Source organism: Hoplias malabaricus, chromosome 9, assembly GCF_029633855.1.
Source record: "Hoplias malabaricus isolate fHopMal1 chromosome 9, fHopMal1.hap1, whole genome shotgun sequence".
Lineage (NCBI taxonomy): Eukaryota > Metazoa > Chordata > Actinopteri > Characiformes > Erythrinidae > Hoplias > Hoplias malabaricus.
Window position 1 is genome coordinate 3640547 of NC_089808.1, and position 21063 is coordinate 3661609.

The 21063-nt window shown below is 45.3% G+C and overlaps 1 protein-coding gene across 1 annotated transcript in view; it reads left to right on the forward strand.

The window, feature by feature from the left end:
* dnah2 (dynein, axonemal, heavy chain 2) overlaps window positions 1-21063 on the forward strand; it is a 208028-nt gene that overhangs the window by 142769 nt on the left and 44196 nt on the right. The window contains exons 45-58 of the mRNA XM_066680491.1: window positions 662-799; window positions 972-1130; window positions 1341-1493; window positions 3528-3619; window positions 10089-10287; window positions 11076-11300; window positions 13454-13558; window positions 16143-16331; window positions 16566-16651; window positions 16731-16861; window positions 17238-17387; window positions 19343-19510; window positions 19976-20136; window positions 20219-20358. Of these exons, the coding sequence (XP_066536588.1) occupies window positions 662-799; window positions 972-1130; window positions 1341-1493; window positions 3528-3619; window positions 10089-10287; window positions 11076-11300; window positions 13454-13558; window positions 16143-16331; window positions 16566-16651; window positions 16731-16861; window positions 17238-17387; window positions 19343-19510; window positions 19976-20136; window positions 20219-20358 (2096 nt within the window). The remainder of the gene's footprint in view (window positions 1-661; window positions 800-971; window positions 1131-1340; window positions 1494-3527; window positions 3620-10088; window positions 10288-11075; window positions 11301-13453; window positions 13559-16142; window positions 16332-16565; window positions 16652-16730; window positions 16862-17237; window positions 17388-19342; window positions 19511-19975; window positions 20137-20218; window positions 20359-21063) is intronic.

Below are 21063 nucleotides of genomic sequence, written 5' to 3' on the forward strand. Positions count from 1 at the left end.
GTCAAAATCAAGTCAAAACGACAGAAAATTCATTCATTCATTATCTGTAACCCTTATCCAATTCAGGGTCGCAGTGGGTCCAGAGCTTACCTGGAATCATTGGGCGCAAGGCGGGAACACACCCTGGAGGGGGCGCCAGTCCTTCACAGGGCAACACAGACACACACACATTCACTCACACGCTCACACCTACGGACACTTTTGAGTCGCCAATCCACCTACCAAACACACTCCTCACAGACAGTCACCTGGAAGAAACCCATGTAGACACAGGGAGAACACACCACGCTCCTCACACACAGTCACCTGGAGGAAACCCACGCAGACACAGGGAGAACACACCACGCTCCTCACACACAGTCACCCGGAGGAAACCCACGCAGACACAGGGAGAACACACCACGCTCCTCACACACAGTCACCCGGAGGAAACCCACGCAGACACAGGGAGACCACGCTCCTCACAGACAGTCACCCGGAGGAAACCCACGCAGACACAGGGAGAACACACCACACTCCTCACAGACAGTCACCCGGAGCGGGTTTCGAACCCACAACCTCCAGGTCCCTGGAGCAGTGTAACTGTGACACTACTTGCTGCGCCACCGTGCTGCCCACGACAGAAATAATTTTTTATGTGTGTGTGTGTGTGTGTGTGTAGGTGTCTTTGTTGTTTGAGGTGGAAGATCTTGCTGTGGCGTCTCCAGCGACAGTGTCCCGCTGTGGGATGGTGTATAATGACTACTCAGACCTGGGCTGGAAGCCGTACGTTCAGTCCTGGATAGACAAGCGACAGAAGGTTTCACACACTACACGGACCATTAAATGACTGATGCTACCATTAGTTGCTCCATTAGTTTGTCCTCTGAGTGGATGAGTGATGGTTAGGTGACCACTCTTTTTTCTTCAACCTTTTCCATTTTGTCTTTTTATAACCATCACTCTCTTGCTCCTACTCTCTCTTCACACAGATGGAGGTAGATCATCTGAAACGTCTGTTTGACAGATACATCGAGAAAACAATAAGCTTCAAGAGGATGCACTGTAAGGAACTGGTGCCAATCACTGAGTTGAATGGAATCATTTCTCTGTGCAGACTCTACGACTCATTGGCCAGTCCTGAGAACGGGGTCAGAACATTGCACTTACATTAACCGCTTACACCAGGGCATCAGAAATACACTAGTAGAGTAAAATACGTACCGGTAATTAGCAGCAGCACTTCAGAATGTAAAGACATGACGAGTCCATCGAAGCAATAAGAAGCAAGGATTGTGTATCAGTATCAGAGCCACGCTGGTTCCTGTAAAATCCCAATGTTGTTTCATCTTCCTGCTCAGGTGAACCCAGCAGACACTGACAGCTATGGGCGGATGGTAGAACTTTGGTTCATCTTCAGCTTGATCTGGTCCGTCTGCGCCTCTGTGGATGAAGACGGACGTAAGAAGATCGACAACTTTCTACGAGAAATTGAGGGAACATTTCCTAACAAGGTGTTTCAGGCACCCTCACACAGACCTGACATTTCAGAGGACACATCCGTGGTCCAGGCGTATAGCACTAGGCAGAAGTTTTAGGTGCCTATTTAAAAAAGCCTAATAAGTTTAACCCTTGGTTATCATCCAATACCTAGTCTTACTGAGGTTAATAAATACTTCATTATGTTAAATCAAGGGCGGCACGTTAGTGCAGCAGGTAGGTGTCACAGTCACACAGCTCCAGGGATCTGGAGGTTGTGGGTTCGATACCTGCTCCGTGTAACTGTCTGTGAGGAGTGTGGTGTGTTCTCTCTGTGTCTGCGTGGGTTTCCTCCGGGTGACTGTCTGTGAGGAGTGTGGTGTGTTCTGCCTGTGTCTGTGTGGGTTTCCTCCGGGTGACTGTCTGTAAGAAATGTGGTGTGTTCTCCCAGTGTCTGTGTGGGTTTCCTCCGGGTGACTGTCTGTGAGGAGTGTGTTGTGTTCTCTCTGTGTCTGCGTGGGTTTCCTCCGGGTGACTGTCTGTAAGAAATGTGGTGTGTTCTCTCAGTGTCTGTGTGGGTTTCCTCCGGGTGACTGTCTGTGAGGAGTGTGTTGTGTTCTCTCTGTGTCTGCGTGGGTTTCCTCCGGGTGGCTGTCTGTAAGAAATGTGGTGTGTTCTCCCTGTGTCTGTGTGGGTTTCCTCCGGGTGACTGTCTGTGAGGAGTGTGGTGTGTTCTCTCTGTGTCTGTGTGGGTTTCCTCCGGGTGACTGTCTGTAAGAAATGTGGTGTGTTCTCCCAGTGTCTGTGTGGGTTTCCTCCGGGTGACTGTCTGTGAGGAGTGTGTTGTGTTCTCTCTGTGTCTGCGTGGGTTTCCTCCGGGTGGCTGTCTGTAAGAAATGTGGTGTGTTCTCCCTGTGTCTGTGTGGGTTTCCTCCGGGTGACTGTCTGTGAGGAGTGTGGTGTGTTCTCCCTGTGTCTGTGTGGGTTTCCTCCGGGTGAGTGTCTGTGAGGAGTGTGGTGTGTTCTCCCTGTGTCTGCGTGGGTTTCCTCCGGGTGACTGTCTGTGAGAAGTGTGGTGTGTTCTCCCTGTGTCTGCGTGAGTTTCCTCTGGGTGACTGTCTGTGAGGAGTGTGGTGTGTTCTCCCTGTGTCTGCGTGGGTTTCCTCCGGGTGACTGTCTGTGAGGAGTGTGGTGTGTTCTCCCTGTGTCTGCATGGGTTTCCTCCGGGTGACTGTCTGTGAGGAGTGTGGTGTGTTCTCCCTGTGTCTGCATGGGTTTCCTCCGGGTGACTGTCTGTGAGGAGTGTGGTGTGTTCTCCCTGTGTCTGCATGGGTTTCCTCCAGGTGACTGTCTGTGATGAGTGTGGTGTGTTCTCCCTGTGTCTGTGTGGGTTTCCTCCGGGTGCTCCGGTTTCCTCCCACTGTCCAAAAACACACATTGGTAGGTGGATTGGTGACTCAAAAGTGTCCGTAGGTGTGAATGTGTGTGCGTCTGTGTTACCCTGTGAAGGACTGGCGCCCCCTCCAGGGTGTATTCCCGCCTTGCGCCCAATGATTCCAGGTAGGCTCTGGACCCACCGCGACCCTGAACTGGATAAGGGCTACAGATAATGAATGAATGTTAAATCAAGTATGCTGTTGATTTAACAAATCCATATGATCACGGAGCATGTCTGTAAACAAACGTTGTTCTTCACACTAGTTCACAACACATCTACTGCTTTGTAGAAAAAGTCCTTTTACTTTTACAGCATTTATTGTAATTCTATATAATTATATACAAGCATCACGGTTATTGAGGAGATACATTATATTAAATAATAATAATCTTAGCTACGTAAGAATCTATCTATTGTATTTGAAAGTGCACATACATTCAGTGATGTTTGAGCAGTAGCACAATATAAAATTAAGAACATAAATGAAACGGTTGACAGAGGAAGGAAATAACTGTACTGCGACACAATGAAATGGCAAGTGTTTTCATGACAAAGAATGAAAAAGAGAAAGTAATGTACCTGGTTTACAAATGATATTCTCTGCAATACTCACACATTTTCTCCATTTCAGGACACGATTTATGAGTACTATGTGGACACTAAAACCAAAACCTGGGCACCATTTGAGAACAAGCTGCCCAAGGGCTGGCGCTATGTCTCAAAGTGAGTATAATGTGTGTGTGTCTGTGTGCGGCTGTGTGCACTGCCAACCACCCGCAAACTCCCTTAGAGGCCTTCAGCCTGGGACCTGGCCAGCCTTCTGCTCTATTCATATACTCTGTTTCATCATTTCTTCTTCTTTATCACTCACTCTATCTTTATCTCTCTCTCTCTCCCTCACTCTTTATGTCTCTGGCTTTCCCATTTTTCATGTCTTTCTGTCTCTTCCCCTACATCGCCCTCTGTCCTTTTGGCTCTTCACTCTGTGGCCAACTCTTTGTCCGCTGACCATTTTTTTTTTTTTTTAAAAGAGGTCTTTTTTTATCTCACCTCTCATTCTTGCTGTCTTATTATATCTTTCAATTTTCTCTTTCTAGTCTAGACTTTTTCACCTCCATTGCCTTATTCTCCTTCAGTCCATTTTCTCAGGGACCTATTTTCTTATAGCACCATTTCCCCATCTTTTCCTCTTCTTTATTTATGTCTAATTCTTCATCTCTCAACCCTCTTGACTTACTCTTGACGTTTATACAGTCGTTCGCTTGCGAGTGTATGTAAACAGTGAATGTCAAACACCTAAATCACACATTTGTTAATCATCTCCTTAAAATGAAGGATGAGTTGCCTCGTGTTTAGCTGCAATAAATGAAGCTTATAATTTGATATTAGTATTTCACCCAGGAACCTTTGCAGAAATGGTTTAAACCCTGTTGCTTTTCAAGCAGGGACTGCTCTTTATGTCCTGCCAAAGCATCTGAAAGTGAAGACTTTGGGCAGGCAACACCAAACCTTCATTTTGTGTCTTTTCAGAGATTCGTGTGAGGACTTGTTTGTTTTGGATCACTGTCAATCAATCAATCAATCAATCAATCAATCAAAATGTATTGGCATATTGCTTTTTACAAATGATGTTGTTGCAAAACAGCTGTACACAAGTCCAGTATCAGTAGCAGTAGACGGTAGATCAGTAACGTATTGTGAGAAACTAGAAGGCAACTGTGGCATGGAATAACATGCTTAAAGGTAGTGGAAGAAACCTTCGGAGGAAGCAAGATTCATGAGGGGGATTCATCCTCCTCTGGTCAAAGCCATTTTGAAATTGTTGATACAGAGTCACAGCATCATCACATGAATCTGTTGTTACGTTCTGGTGTACTGATATAAACTCAAAGTAATTAATGATGGATAAGGGGATTAATGATTGGCGTCGGTAGTGGTGGGTGGGGAGCTAGCAGTAGATGACAGATGAGCAACAGGTCTGCGGTGAATAGCCGGATAACCAGGCGGTCAGTCTTCATACAGTTTTAGGTGGACAGACACATGGACAGACAATTTCTTAGAAAACGGAGAAGAGAATAAGGGTAATTGGTTTGTTTTGTTTTTGGCTTTATTGGGTATATATGTTATTGTCATTTTCACTTTGTTATGAGTGTGGAGAGACAGAAGGAAATATGATTTCATAGTACACTGATCTGAGACCTGGCGGCACAGTGGCACAGCAGGTAGTGTCGCAGTCACATTGTGGGTTCGATTCCCGCTCTGGGTGAATGTCTGTGAGGAGTGTGGTGTGTTCTCCCTGTGTCTGCGTGGGTTTCCTCCGGGTGACTGTCTGTGAGGAGTGTGGTGTGTTCTCCCTGTGTCTGCGTGGGTTTCCTCCGGGTGACTGTCTGTGAGGAGTGTGGTGTGTTCTCCCTGTGTCTGCGTGGGTTTCCTTCGGGTGAATGTCTGTGAGGAGTGTGGTGTGTTCTCCCTGTGTCTGCGTGGGTTTCCTCCGGGTGACTGTCTGTGAGGAGTGTGGTGTGTTCTCCCTGTGTCTGCGTGGGTTTCCTCCGGGTGACTGTGAGGAGTGTGGTGTGTTCTCCCTGTGTCTGCGTGGGTTTCCTCCGGGTGACTGTCTGTGAGGAGTGTGGTGTGTTCTCCCTGTGTCTGCGTGGGTTTCCTCCGGGTGACTGTCTGTGAGGAGTGTGGTGTGTTCTCTCTGTGTCTGCGTGGGTTTCCTTCGGGTGACTGTCTGTGAGGAGTGTGGTGTGTTCTTCCTGTGTCTGCGTGGGTTTCCTCCGGGTGACTGTCTGTGAGGAGTGTGGTGTGTTCTCCCTGTGTCTGCGTGGGTTTCCTCCGGGTGACTGTGAGGAGTGTGGTGTGTTCTCTCTGTGTCTGCATAGGTTTCCTCCGGGTGACTGTCTGTGTGGAGTGTAGTGTGTTCTCCCTGTTTCTGCGTGGGTTTCCTCCGGGTGACTGTCTGTGAGGAGTGTGGTGTGTTCTCCCTGTGTCTGCGTGGGTTTCCTCCGGGTGACTGTCTGTGAGGAGTGTGGTGTGTTCTCCCTGTGTCTGCGTGGGTTTCCTCCGGGTGACTGTCTGTGAGGAGTGTGGTGTGTTCTCCCTGTGTCTGCGTGGGTTTCCTCCGGGTGACTGTCTGTGAGGAGTGTGGTGTGTTCTCCCTGTGTCTGCGTGAGTGAATGTGTGTGTGTGTGTGTTGCCCTGTGAAGGACTGGCGCGCCCCCTCCAGGGTGTGTTCCTGCCTTGCGCCCAATGATTCCAGGTAGGCTCTGGACTCACCGCGACCCTGAACTGGATAAGCGCTTACAGATAAGGAATAAATGATCTGAGACTCCTGCAGTTGGTTTTCCATCAAAGTCTGGTAGGACAGGTGGACAGGAAGTTACTCGGAAGAGAGTAAAAAGATGTTAGATTCGTTAAGTTGTTATTTTGCTCAGGCCCTGAGGCGAAAAAGCATCCCCACATCAGACTATAGCTGCCTTGCTTGAATGCTGATGTAGTGTTCTTGTGTGAAATGCTCTGTCTGTACATACCAGCCATAAATGAACCTGGGTCATCTGCTGTTATCTACAGTATTCACATTTGTCCATAGAACATTTTCCAAACACTGATGTTTCTCTTGGTTCCCAGCAGTTTTCCTCCTTGCTACTGTCTTTTTATTGTTGGAATCATAGTTTGTGAACACTAAATCTAGTAGAAGATGGAGAGTTTTTTGGGTGTTCTTCTAGGATTTGTGGCTTTCTACATGAGATGTTGCTATGTCCTTAGGGACATTTTGAGAGGACAACCTCTCCTAGAAAGATTCACCACCAAGTCTTGTCAGTTTGTAGATAACGGTTGTCACTGTGGTTTGATGGTCCCAGTTCTTTAGAAAGGCACTTGTAGGCCACCCCAGACTACAGCATGACTTTTCTAGTATAGTGTGCTGGTAGAAAGGGTTGGGAAACTACTTCCCTCTGTTGTTAACCTTCAACGAGTTAGATTTGGACTGTTTAGATTTGGCAATAAAATGTGTCCCTTGGATATTGTCTGTGTTTCCATTTGTAACCATGTTTGTGAAGGAAATGTGTTTGGATCTATCAACACTTACTGAGGTAGGTTACAACCTTGTTACTAAAGTACTGGGATTGATTCAGGGTGTGTGTGTGTGTGTGTGTGTTTGTGTGTATGTGCGTTCAAATGCAATGTGGCAATACACTGATGGTTTAACATCACATGCTTCACTCACACCTTTTAATAGTGTTCCTCTCTCTTATTAAATAGGCTATTTTAGCCATCTGTGTTGTGTTTTTAAATGTAGGCCTATATTTGTAAAGCATTTGCCTTCACAAAATTCTCCCACCATTCCTGGCTGAAATTTAAAATTCTGTCTTTCAGTTGTGCTGCTTTGAGGTTGTGGCTGCTAAAAATACACACAAGTGTCTTTTCTTGCTTCACATCTTAAAAAGCCTAGAACACTCTGCGGTACGTTTGCAAAATGTTTTGTAAAGCATTCGAATGTGTACAGGCTGTACCCACTCTGCACCGGGAACACGAGCCTCACTTCTCAATGCAAATATTGGGCGAGGAAATGAGATTTGATCAATATCCGAATACAGAAGCTACATTTGAAAAAGGCAGGTTCAGATGTGCTCCGCTTCGTCTTTGATGGATGATGATCGGATCACACTGATTGGATGTTAAAGTCAAGTGTGGACAGGGCTGTAGATTCAATAGCAATCAAGCCTGGCTGTGTTCAGCTGAATTTGGTTAATTAGTTTCTTGAAAACTAAATATGTAATTGTTTTGTTCACATGGGTGAATCGAGTGTTTTAAATAGTTTATGAAAAGAATTATATAAAATAGTGATTAAATATATTTAAAAATAGGAGTATGTCTGCGTGGGTTTCCTCCAGGTGACTGTCTGTGAGGAGTGTGGTGTGTTCTCTCTGTGTCTGTGTGGGTTTCCTCCGGGTGACTGTCTGTGAGGAGTGTGGTGTGTTCTCCCTGTGTCTGCGTGGGTTTCCTCCGGGTGACTGTCTGTGAGGAGTGTGGTGTGTTCTCCCTGTGTCTGCGTGGGTTTCCTCTGGGTGACTGTCTGTGAGGAGTGTGGTGTGTTCTCCCTGTGTCTGCGTGGGTTTCCTCTGGGTGACTGTCTGTGAGGAGTGTGGTGTGTTCTCTCTGTGTCTGCGTGGGTTTCCTCTGGGTGACTGTCTGTGAGGAGTGTGGTGTGTTCTCCCTGTGTCTGTGTGGGTTTCCTCAGAGTGACTGTCTGTGAGGAGTGTGGTGTCTTCTCTCTGTGTCTGCGTGGGTTTTCTCCGGGTGACTGTGAGGAGTGTGGTGTGTTCTCCCTGTGTCTGCGTGGGTTTCCTCCGGGTGACTGTCTGCGAGGAGTGTGGTGTGTTCTCCCTGTGTCTGCGTGGGTTTCCTCCGGGTGACTGTCTGCGAGGAGTGTGGTGTGTTCTCTCTGTGTCTGCTTGGGTTTCCTCCGGGTGACTGTCTGTGAGGAGTGTGGTGTGTTCTCCCTGTGTCTGCGTGGGTTTCCTCCTTGTGACTGTCTGCGAGGAGTGTGGTGTGTTCTCTCTGTGTCTGCGTGGGTTTCCTCCGGGTGACTGTCTGTAAGGAGTGTTGTGTGTTCTCCCTGTGTCTGCGTGGGTTTCCTCCGGGTGACTGTCTGTGAGGAGTGTGGTGTGTTCTCCCTGTGTCTGCGTGGGTTTCCTCCGGGTGACTGTCTGTGAGGAGTGTGGTGTGTTCTCCCTGTGTCTGCGTGGGTTTCCTCCAGGTGACTGTCTGTGAGGAGTGTGGTGTGTTCTCCCTGTGTCTATGTGGGTTTCCTCCAGGTGACTGTCTGTGAGGAGTGTGGTGTGTTCTCCCTGTGTCTATGTGGGTTTCCTCCAGGTGACTGTCTGTGAGGAGTGTGGTGTGTTCTCCCTGTGTCTGTGTGGGTTTCCTCCTTGTGACTGTCTGCGAGGAGTGTGGTGTGTTCTCTCTGTGTCTGCGTGGGTTTCCTCCGGGTGACTGTCTGTAAGGAGTGTTGTGTGTTCTCCCTGTGTCTGCGTGGGTTTCCTCCGGGTGACTGTCTGTGAGGAGTGTGGTGTGTTCTCCCTGTGTCTGCGTGGGTTTCCTCCGAGTGACTGTCTGTGAGGAGTGTTGTGTGTTCTCCCTGTGTCTGCGTGGGTTTCCTCCAGGTGACTGTCTGTGAGGAGTGTGGTGTGTTCTCCCTGTGTCTGTGTGGGTTTCCTCCTTGTGACTGTCTGCGAGGAGTGTGGTGTGTTCTCTCTGTGTCTGCGTGGGTTTCCTCCGGGTGACTGTCTGTGAGGAGTGTGGTGTGTTCTCCCTGTGTCTGTGTGGGTTTCCTCCTTGTGACTGTCTGCGAGGAGTGTGGTGTGTTCTCTCTGTGTCTGCGTGGGTTTCCTCCGGGTGACTGTCTGTAAGGAGTGTTGTGTGTTCTCCCTGTGTCTGCGTGGGTTTCCTCCGGGTGACTGTCTGTGAGGAGTGTGGTGTGTTCTCCCTGTGTCTGCGTGGGTTTCCTCCAGGTGACTGTCTGTGAGGAGTGTGGTGTGTTCTCCCTGTGTCTATGTGGGTTTCCTCCAGGTGACTGTCTGTGAGGAGTGTGGTGTGTTCTCCCTGTGTCTGTGTGGGTTTCCTCCAGGTGACTGTCTGTGAGGAGTGTGGTGTCTTCTCCCTGTGTCTATGTGGGTTTCCTCCAGGTGACTGTCTGTGAGGAGTGTGGTGTGTTCTCCCTGTGTCTGCGTGGGTTTCCTCCGGGTGACTGTCTGTGAGGAGTGTGGTGTGTTCTCCCTGTGTCTGCGTGGGTTTCCTCCAGGTGACTGTCTGTGAGGAGTGTGGTGTGTTCTCCCTGTGTCTATGTGGGTTTCCTCCAGGTGACTGTCTGTGAGGAGTGTGGTGTCTTCTCCCTGTGTCTATGTGGGTTTCCTCCAGGTGACTGTCTGTGAGGAGTGTGGTGTGTTCTCCCTGTATTAATATTACATTTTACGCAAAAATCAGAAGCAGTGTGCTGTGAAAAACTCTTCAGTAATGGAGGAAATTGGGAAGGAGTATAATTTTACACCGCAATGTACATTAAGTATGTTTGTTTGGTGTATAACAAAATCGATTAATATCTCAGTTAATCGTAAATAGTGAAGCTTTAGTTAGATCCAGCTAGGTAGATTTAGTCAACAACTTCAAACATCTCTCTCCTTTCTCTTTTCAGTGCTCCGTTTTATAAGATCATAGTCCCTACTGTGGATACAGTGAGGTATAATTTCCTGGTGAAGTCTCTGGTTTGTGGACAGTATCCAGTGTTGCTGACCGGTCCTGTGGGCACAGGGAAGACTTCAGTAGCCCAGAGTGTCTTACAGGGGTTGGATTCAGGAAAATGGACCATGCTCACCATCAACATGTCTTCTCAGGTACCGGCGGACCGCTGACCAGATTAGAAACTTGTTTACTCACTCATTCATCACGTATTCATCATCTTGTCTCCAGGGTCAAAACTGAGATATTCACAGAGGCTGATGCAGACACATAAACGTATAGATACATAAACCTACACCAATCTGGATCATTAATAAGAAATATTTGACTTATTTCTAATGCTGACTTGTACTAGTTACAATAACGGTAATAATGGTACATCCAATGCCGATGAGAACTACTGGTCAAATTAAATATGTTCTAATGCAAATATATGCCAATATTAATTCTGATATAGTGCATAATACAGGATTAATACGCCATGTGGATACTACACCAGGTCTGTACATTTATAATGCTTCTGTCTGATTTCAAACATCAAACACACTTCGAGTCTGATGGACTCGTGCTCAGTTTTAACCGGCACCATGTTGACTCAGAGATGGACCTATAATTTAAAATAGTGTATGTCAAATTGGGCTGCTCCACACTCAATCCCCTATTACTGTCCTCCACCACAGGAGCTGCAATTAGCTGAGTCAGGCTGTTTTCAGCCGAGGCTGAAATGAACAGCACTTACAGCAGCCTGCAGACAGGAAGCACTCCCTATCATCACCACTATCATCATCAATCTGAGCTATTATCATCATTCATCATTATTATAAGCCCTAGCTTATGCTGTTTTTCTCTTTCTTCTTTTTCTTCTCTTACTCTTCCTCTCTAAATCTGACCCCTCTTTTTGCTTTCACTTCTTCCTGTTTTTTCTCTTGCCTAACCGTCTTAGACCACATCGAACAATGTGCAGGCGATTATTGAGTCTCGGGTGGAGAAGCGCACAAAAGGTGTGTATGTGCCAGTTGGAGGGAAGAACATGGTAACTTTTTTGGACGATCTGAACATGCCCGCAGTGGACGACTTTGGCTCTCAGCCTCCTCTGGAGTTGCTTCGACTCTGGATTGATAACGGCTTCTGGTATGACCGGCAGAAGCAGACCCAGAAGTTTGTTAAGGTAAGACAAAATAGGGCGAGCCTTTGTATATCTACAGTATTTTTGTACTTGTATTTTTTTTTTCCATTTAAACCAGACAAGTGATTTATTTTTAAGGGAAACTATAAGGCAAAGCTGAGGCAGACGTATGCCATATTCATTCATTATCTGTAACCCTTATCCAGTTCAGGGTCGCGGTGGGTCCAGAGCCTACCTGGAATCATTGGGCGCAAGGCGGGAACACACCCTGGAGGGGGCGCCGGTCCTTCACAGAGCAACACACACTCACACATTCACTCACACACTCACAGACAGTCACCCAGAGGAAACCCAAGCAGACACAGAGAGAACACACCACACTCCTCACAGACAGTCACCCGGAGGAAGCCCACGCAGACACAGGGAGAACACACCACACTCCTCACAGACAGTCACCCAGAGGAAACCCAAGCAGACACAGAGAGAACACACCACACTCCTCACAGACAGTCACCCGGAGGAAGCCCACGCAGACACAGAGAGAACACACCACACTCCTCACAGACAGTCACCCGGAGGAAGCCCACGCAGACACAGGGAGAACACACCACACTCCTCACAGACAGTCACCCAGAGGAAACCCAAGCAGACACAGAGAGAACACACCACACTCCTCACAGACAGTCACCCGGAGGAAGCCCACGCAGACACAGGGAGAACACACCACACCCCTCACAGACAGTCACCCGGAGGAAACCCATGCAGACACAGGGAGAACACACCACACTCCTCACAGACAGTCACCCGGAGGAAGCCCACGCAGACACAGGGAGAACACACCACACCCCTCACAGACAGTCACCCGGAGGAAACCCATGCAGACACAGGGAGAACACACTACACTCCTCACAGACAGTCACCCGGAGGAAACCCACACAGACACAGGGAGAACACACCAACTCCTCACCCGGAGTGAGAATTGAACCCACAAAATCCAAGCCTCTGGAGTTGTGTAACTACAGGGCAAACCAAACTCAAAAACCAGAAGCCACAGAGATCAAACATAGTAAAAGAGTGAACACTAATTCCAATAAAGGGGCATCACAAGAAACAGCAGCAATTCTGTACACTTCACAACAAACAAGACACAGCAAAAACCGTTCAGTATGTTATAGAAAAAAATATCAATGCTTCTCAGCTTCTCAGTTTTCAGGCACAGTTCAAATAGTCAGTCTCTGATTGACTGTACCGCCTTCCTACTCGGTTCCCTGTCACTGTCCAGGGGAGTCTGGCAGTTGGAGCCCCTGCTCTGAACAGGGGAACACATGACAGTAAACTTCTAAAAAGACGAGATTCATTCGTTGTCTAGAACCGCTTATCCAGTTCAGGGTCGTGGTGGGTCCGAAGCCTATCTGGCATCACTGGGCGCAAGGCAGGAACACACCCTGGACATTGCAGTTAGAAACAAGATTTAAAATAAAAAAAGAAAACAATAACCCAGTGTCATTTTTCACCCCGTGGAGACAACTGACTTGTTTGGGTCTAAAAGAATGTGTAGCTTTCAACCAGCTGTTACTGACAAAACACACACACACACACACACACACACAATTTTCACTAGCAAATAAAACAAGTGCCTGTGGTCTGCAGTAGTGAATTATTTGCCCCAAAGCCCAGATCTCAGGATCATTAAATATGTTTAAAATGCATTAGATCGAGAGTAGCAGAAAGTGCTGCTGTGAGAATAAAACTCCCTGCAGATTTCTTTAAAAAGAAGCATGCCTCCTGCAAAAGATGGGAACTATTATAACTGCTGCAAGGCAAAATGTATTACATAATTCCTTCTGTATAATTTTAGTTTATTTTCCTAATGCTGAAAAATTGATTAATTGATTCTAGTAAAGTAGATGATTTTGCGAAGTACTGTGTTTGATAAAAATAAGTAACAGTGCATATTTGAAAGGGGAAGCAGGCTGTGCGTGTCCTTGTACTTCATAAATAATTAATGGCCAATATTTCTGGACCTAAAGCTCCACCTTATAACAAAGAAATGATACATTCCTTCAGTTTTTTATTCAGTTGTTAATAACCATGTTCCAGACGGAAAACAACTTAAATAGAGCTGAGGACGTTCAACAATGGCAATTTTAAGATGTTTTTCCTGATTCACACAGCCGTCCTTTTACTGCTTTTAGGACATGTTCCTGCTTGCCTCCATGGGGCCTCCTGGTGGAGGGAGGACTCACATATCAAGTCGCCTGCAGAGCCGCTTCAATCTCATCAACATGACTTTCCCTGCAGTGAGTAGGACACAGCATGAAGCCCCTGTGAGAACAGGCATTCAATATCTGTTCTGCCGCAACTTCGTAGTGTGTTCTCGCATAAAACGGAAATAACTCGTTCCTCTTCGACCAAGAAATGTGCACATTTCACCCATTAATCCTAACATGAAATATATTAGCATGTGTAATACTTATTGTAATTGAGTCCTAGTGTCCAGGCCTCAGCTGCTTCTTTGTTGGTATCGTGTTCTTCTCATTATCATTCTTCATGTTCCTTGCTGTGGCAGAATTACAATGAAGATGATGATAATGATAAGAGTAGCAACACTGGAGGCTCGCTGATTTGGTAGAATGCGTAAAAAGCCTGCTGCCCAACTGATTGCTGCTCAGTGCTGATTTTCTTCCTACAATCTGCAATCTGAGCGCTCCCTCAATCTGCTCCCCCTCCAAACCCAGAAACAACATGCCCTCTTTGACATGGGTTTCCATCTACATTTCTACAGTCTTTTCTTTGCTTCTTGTTCACTTTTTTTTTATTGTGACCCTTTAGCCTTTTTTTAATCTGTGTACACTCCTCTCTGTATGTTATACACTGAATGGGAAGGTAATTAATTATATCTGCATTTATTTTATTCTTTTTGCCCATTGTATCAGGAGCACAAACTACATTCATTGTGGAATTACTGACCGTAGCCCATCTGTTACTCTACACAATTAATCAGTCATCCTCTACCCCCTCCAACAATGGACAGTGATCATCACCGGACCTCTGTTGATATTATTTTGGTTGTAGGCCATTTTTCACACAGCAGTGCCAATGACATGTAGTGTGTGCTTCTGCTAATAGACACAGCCGAGTTGCTAGGGCTTTTAAACACTTCACTATCACTGTGGGGTTTACAGCAGTCCACAACCCAAAAATATCCACTCAGCGGTCATCCTGTTTTGACTGATGAAGGGCACATGGATAACCAACATTAACTGTGATCTTCATAAATTCAGCTAAAGTACAGGGTGGGCCATTTATATGGATACACCTTAATAAAAATGGGAATGGTTGGTGATTTTAACTTCCTGTTTGTGGCACGTTAGTATATGGGAGGGGGGGAAACTTTTCAAGATGGGTGGTGACCATGGCGGCCATTTTGAAGTCGGCCATTTTGGATCCAACTTTTGTTTTTTTCAATGGGAAGAGGGTCATGTGACACATCAAACTTATTGGGAATTTCACAAGAAAAACAATGGTGTGCTTCATTCTTTTATGAGTTATTTATAAGTTTCTGACCACTTATAAAATATGTTCAAAGTGCTGCCCATTGTGTTGGATTGTCAATGCAACCCTCTTCTCCCACTCTTCACACACTGATAGCAACACCGCAGGAGAAATGCTAGCACAGGCTTCCAGTATCCGTAGTTTCAGGTGCTGCACATTTTGAGGGTATGGTGTGGTGTATGGGGTACAAAGACAGTGGGGCCATTCTTCATCAATGGAAACCTCAAGGCCACTGGATCTGCGAAATTGCTACATGACGATGTGTTTTCCTCTTTATGCGCTGAAGCTGACACGTTCCCTGAGTTTTTCCAGCAAGATGGTGCACCACCACATTATGGGTGTCAGGTCATTCCTAGATGAACAGTTTCCTGGAAAGTGGATTGGTCGTCGTGGGCCAGTTGAATGGCCCCCAAGGGCTCCCGATCTGACCCCTTAGACTTTTATCTTTGGGGTCATCTGAAGGCAATTGTCTACGCTGTGAAGATACGAGACGTGCAGCACCTGAAACTACGGATACTGGAAGCCCGTGCTCGCATTTCTCCTGCGGTGTTGCTATCAGTGTGTGAAGATTGGGAGAAGAGAGTTGCATTGACAATCCAACACAATGGGCAGCACTTTGAACACATTTTATAAGTGGTGAGAAACTTGTAAATAACTCATGAACGAATAAAGTTACGTTAAAACAAGCACACCATTGTTTTTCTTGTGAAATTCCCAATACGTTTGATGTGTCACATGACCCTCTTCCCATTGAAATAACAAAAATTGGATCCAAAATGGCCGACTTCAAAATGGCCGCCATGGTCACCACCCATCTTGAAAAGTCCCCCCCCCCCACATATACTAATGTGCCACAAACAGGAAGTTAATATCACCAACCATTCCAATTTTATTAAGGTGTACCCCAAGTATACAGAGATAAAGAACAAGTATAAAAATAATTATATATGATTATATATTAATAATCATGTAAGGGCAAACTACCAAAATAATATCTGTTTATATGGTGGACCCTTTCATTTAAATCATACGATAGATGAAAAATGGTTCAGCAGCTGAAGAGATTTACTCACAATATATAACTATACAAAGAGTGCATCTACACACACAGCGTTTTGTATCAATGCTATAGAAATATCACATAGGTTCAGTGAAGAACCCTATTAGAATCAATAGATTTATGAGTGTTTTTAAAGAGCCTTCAGAGAATATAAATGTTCTTCGCCAAATGTTCTCACCTTGAATAAACTTGCAAATTTATTTTCAGCCTTTATCCCCTTGTATCTGCTTCAATGGCTCTCATATTTCACATCACTCCCCTTTCTTTAGGAGTCTCAGATCAAGCGTATCTATGGTACAATGATCAATCAGAAGCTTCAGGAGTTTGAGGAAGAGGTAAAGCCTATAGGAAATATTCTGACACAGGCCACGCTGGAGCTATACTACGCCATCACTGCTCGCTTCTTACCCACTCCTGCCAAAATACACTACCTCTTCAACCTCAGAGACATCTCCAAGGTGATGTACTCAACACTATTCAAACAGACTCACCCACACACTTAATTATTTCATGCAATCAAAATGGCAGTGTCAGAGATATTGGACTTATTCCTGATGACTTTTTATGCTCAGTTTAGCTAATCAAATTCTCTAAATTAGGTGTATAGTGACCTTATTTTCTCCTCATGTGAATCCTTTTCATTCTCCTCACTCTCGTTCTCGTTTTAATTCTCTCTTTCTCTCTCTCTGCAGGTATTTCAAGGTCTTCTGCGATCTCACAGGGACTTCCATGACACCAAACAGAGTATCACACGCCTTTGGATACATGAGTGTTTCAGGTGTTTTTATAAGAAAGGATCACGTATACCATACACCCACATTTGAACACGGAGCTGACTTCTCTTTGTGTGTGTGAAGGGTGTTCTCTGACCGGCTGGTGGACCAGGCAGATATGGAGGCGTTTGTGGCACTGTTGGCTGAGAAACTGGGCTCTCTATTTGATCTCACCTACCATAGCATCTGTCCCAACAAACAACCACCTGTATTCGGTATTCACGTTCCCTCCTTAGGATAAAAAAAGACCTGGAAAGATGCCTTTGTTGTTTTAAAAAAAACAAGATATAGAATGCAAAAATTAAAACTGAAATAAACGTTAAGCTGTACATTAATTTTTAATGTGCATTAGAGGTTCAACTTAACCATTTCCCAACCACTTCTTGAGGAGTATAAAATTCATAATTACCATCCATTTACAGTATTTTTAGTTTAATACATTCATACAGTTAAATTTAGCACTGCTGAAGTAATTAAACGAATCTGTGCATCCATGAGTGCAATGAAATGTCAAAAATAAACCAAATGGCATCAATATAATAGTTGAGATATGTATGAGAGTAATAATTGTTTTGTGATTTGTGTTTTAAGGGGACTTCCTAAAAGAGCCTCGTGTGTATGAGGACCTGCTGGACTTCAAAGCTCTGAAGGGCTTTATGGAAACTCAGCTGGAGGATTACAACCTTACACCTGGAGTTGTCCCCATGAGCCTAGTGCTCTTCAGAGACGCTATTGAGCATGGTCAGCTCACAGCTGCATTACAATTCTCATTAGCCAGCACACGATAGCAGATATTCCACGGTCCACTGTATGCTTATGCTGCAGGTTTCCACTTCCTTGTGTGTGTTGTAGTTATACATTCTTTATTTAAAGCCTGGTATGAGATTTATATTAACACTTATGATCTTCTGAGCAATGACCACACCTTCCGAAGACCAAGATCACAGTGTACAACAAAAGCATTACTGGGAGAGCACTGACAGAGATTGAGCTCAGGTTTTCCCACTTTCTTCATATAGATTTAATAGGATAAGGTTTTCAACAAAAATAAATAATTCATCACATTTAATATTAGCTTGCTGCCTCTTAACTAGCTGTTTACGAGATGAAAGAAGCTCGACCTGATAGCACTGTTAGGTAACAGGCCAGCAAATATTTGGATATGTGGATGCACGGTGGCGCAGCAGGTTAGTGTCGCAGTCACACAGCTCCAAGGGCCTGGAGGTTGTGGGTTCGATTCCCGCTCTGGGTGACTGTCTGTTAGGAGTTGGTGTGTTCTCCCTGTGTCTGCGTGGGTTTCCTCCGGGTGACTGTCTGTGAGGAGTTGGTGTGTTCTCCCTGTGTCTGCGTGGGTTTCCTCCGGGTGACTGTCTGTGAGGAGTTGGTGTGTTCTCCCTGTGTCTGCGTGGGTTTCCTCCGGGTGACTGTTTGTGAGGAGTTGGTGTGTTCTCCCTGTGTCTGCGTGGGTTTCCTCCTGGTGCTCCGGTTTCCTCCCACAGTCCAAAAGCACACGTTGCAGGTGGATTGGGAACTCAAAAGTGTCCGTAGGTGTGAGTTTCTGAGTGAATGTGTGTGTGTTGCCCTGTGAAGGACTGGGGCCCCCTCCAGGGTGTGTTCCTGCCTTGCGCCCAATGATTCCAGGTAGGCTCTGGACCCACCGCGACCCTGAATTGGATAAGGGTTACAGATAATGAATGAATTTGGCTGTTTCTGGCTGTTTTTGGAACACTGAAGATTTAAAGCAGAAATATTTTATTCGAGAGCATAATATGTAATGTCACAGTCACACAGCTCCAGGGACCTGGAGGTTGTGGGTTCCATTCCTGCTTCGGGTGACAGTTTGTGAGGAATGAGGCAGGAACCCACCCTGGAGGGGGCGCCAGTACTTCACAGTGCAACACACACACACACATTCACTCAGAACTACAGACACTTTTGAGCCACCAATCCACCTACCAACGTGTGTTTTTGGAGCATGGGAGGAAACCGGAGTACCCGGAGGAAACCCGAGTACCCGGAGGAAACCCACACAGACACAGGGAGAACACACCACACTCCTCACAGACAGTCACCCGGAGGAAACCCACGCAGACACAGAGAGAACACACCACACTCCTCACAGACATTCACCCGGAGGAAACCCACGCAGACACAGGGAGAACACACCACGCTCCTCACAGAATTGGATAAGCGGTTACAGATAATGAATGAATGAACGTAATGGTGCTGTATGTCCAGTGTGTGGTGGTCTTAAGACTAGCACAGTACAGAGCCAAATTATATTATGATTTCCACACTCCAGTGCAAAATGAGCTTAGAGACCCATGCTACTATTAATAATTCCTTCTTCCCACTACAGAGGATGCAATTACATTACAAAACCCCATAGGAGCATTAACAATTATGTATCCTGTCCCAGAACACACACAGCATGCCGCTGTATTAAGCTGCATATCTGACATCGCAGTATAACTTTAGACATACAGTATACTCAGCTCAGGGCGTATGATTAAACAAATCACACGCACTAAGCTTAATGACAACACGTGGCGCTGATTTATTATGGAATTAGTCACGAGGACATGTTGAGCATGCTTTTTATGTTAATGACTTATTGTGTTTTTCGCTGTAATTGTTTGTGTTAGCATGTTCGGTCTATTGTATGCGTGCCCATTAACATCTGTCTGCTCCTATAGTGACCCGGGTGGTCCGTGTGATCAGTCAGCCGAGGGGTAATATGCTTCTAGTGGGGATTGGAGGTTCCGGTCGGCAGAGTCTCTCCAGACTTGCCGCATATATCTGTGAATACATGGTCTTTCAGGTAGAGGTCACCAAGCAGTACCGCAAACAGGAATTCAGAGAGGGTAAGGCCCTGTATTTTATACAGGAGAAAGTTATTTAATTCTATTCTATTTATTATTATTCTATGTTTCCGATATTATAGAGGCGGAGCCTCTTTCTGACTCGACTCGGGCCATAGATTAGACCGTTCCTAACTTGTTTGCAGACCTCTGAATGTATTTCAGGCTTTATGAAAATATCTTTAATTATTGCGGTGTAATAGACTTTCTCCATAATGATAAAATCTTAAAATAATTGTCTGTTTGCTGTGCGTGACTCTTCATATTGATTATTCTTGTATGATAAATGGCCTAAAGATCTTTCAGTGCAGCGTAATTGCATTTCTAATTACATTTCCCTGGTGAAGTATTTCTGACCTTTGAAGTCAACAGTTGTTGTGAGGAGTACGAGAGAAACCCTTTTTGCATAACTTACAGAGTTAATGAATTCTCTTAACAGCGTCGATATTATTACTGTTCCTTATTTAGACATAAAGAAATTGTACAGACTGACTGGAGTGGACAACAAGCCTACTGTTTTCCTGTTTAATGACACTCATATCGTGGACGAGTCCTTCTTGGAGGACATCAACAACATCCTCAGCTCGGGAGAGGTGCCGAACCTCTATAAGCCGGATGAGTTTGAGGAGGTGTGTCTACAACTGATTAGAGACATAAGCGTGCAAAGTGTGTGTGATCATTGACACTGCTGTTAATGTTTGTTTTGGGCAGGTCCAGAGTGCCCTCTCTGACTCTGCCAGGAGGGACAATGTTCTGGAGACAGCAGACGCCATGTTTAACTACCTGATAGAGCGTGTGAGAAACAACCTGCACATAGTGCTGTGCATGAGTCCAGTAGGAGATCCATTCAGGTATTTTCAGTGTGTTCAGCCAATCCCATAAAGTAAATGATCAAAAACAAAGCTGTCATATTATATCCTGAGCCTGTACTGCCAGCCTGTTTGAGCAAACATAGCTTTTAAAATGGTTTTTAATGTATTAACTGGTAAGTATTTGTTACAATATTTGCAGTAGTATTTAATATAATTATTATAACAATATAAAACTTTCTGTTTATACATATGTTGTGATGCAAGAGATTAAACCAGCTTTAATGCAAATTATTTCCAATAGTTTAGAACCTGACAAATAATGCAAAATAATGCAAAATATATCCAGAGTATTCACTGAAACTAGAGCTGGACAGTGTGATATTAATGATACGTATTTATTGAATTTACCACAATACAATGTTGGAACACACATCCTTGAATTCACAGGTTTTTGTAGGAACTGTTGTTCCTTTATTGACTGTTACAACTTAAAGGCTAAGCACCACTTAATGGACCTCCATGAATATTCCACATTATTGTAGTTACTGACAGATATAAGTATGAATTAAAATGAAAATAGCAGCTTAATTTGCTTTAAAACTGACAATTTTATTAAATTGACGGAAAAACCCGAGCTCGCTACGGAAATTCTCGAACTCGATCGTGACGTCACTGGTGGACAACAGCCGAACGACGCCGCGGTAAAACACCGTTATGACTGACTGTTATGACAGTATCTAGCTA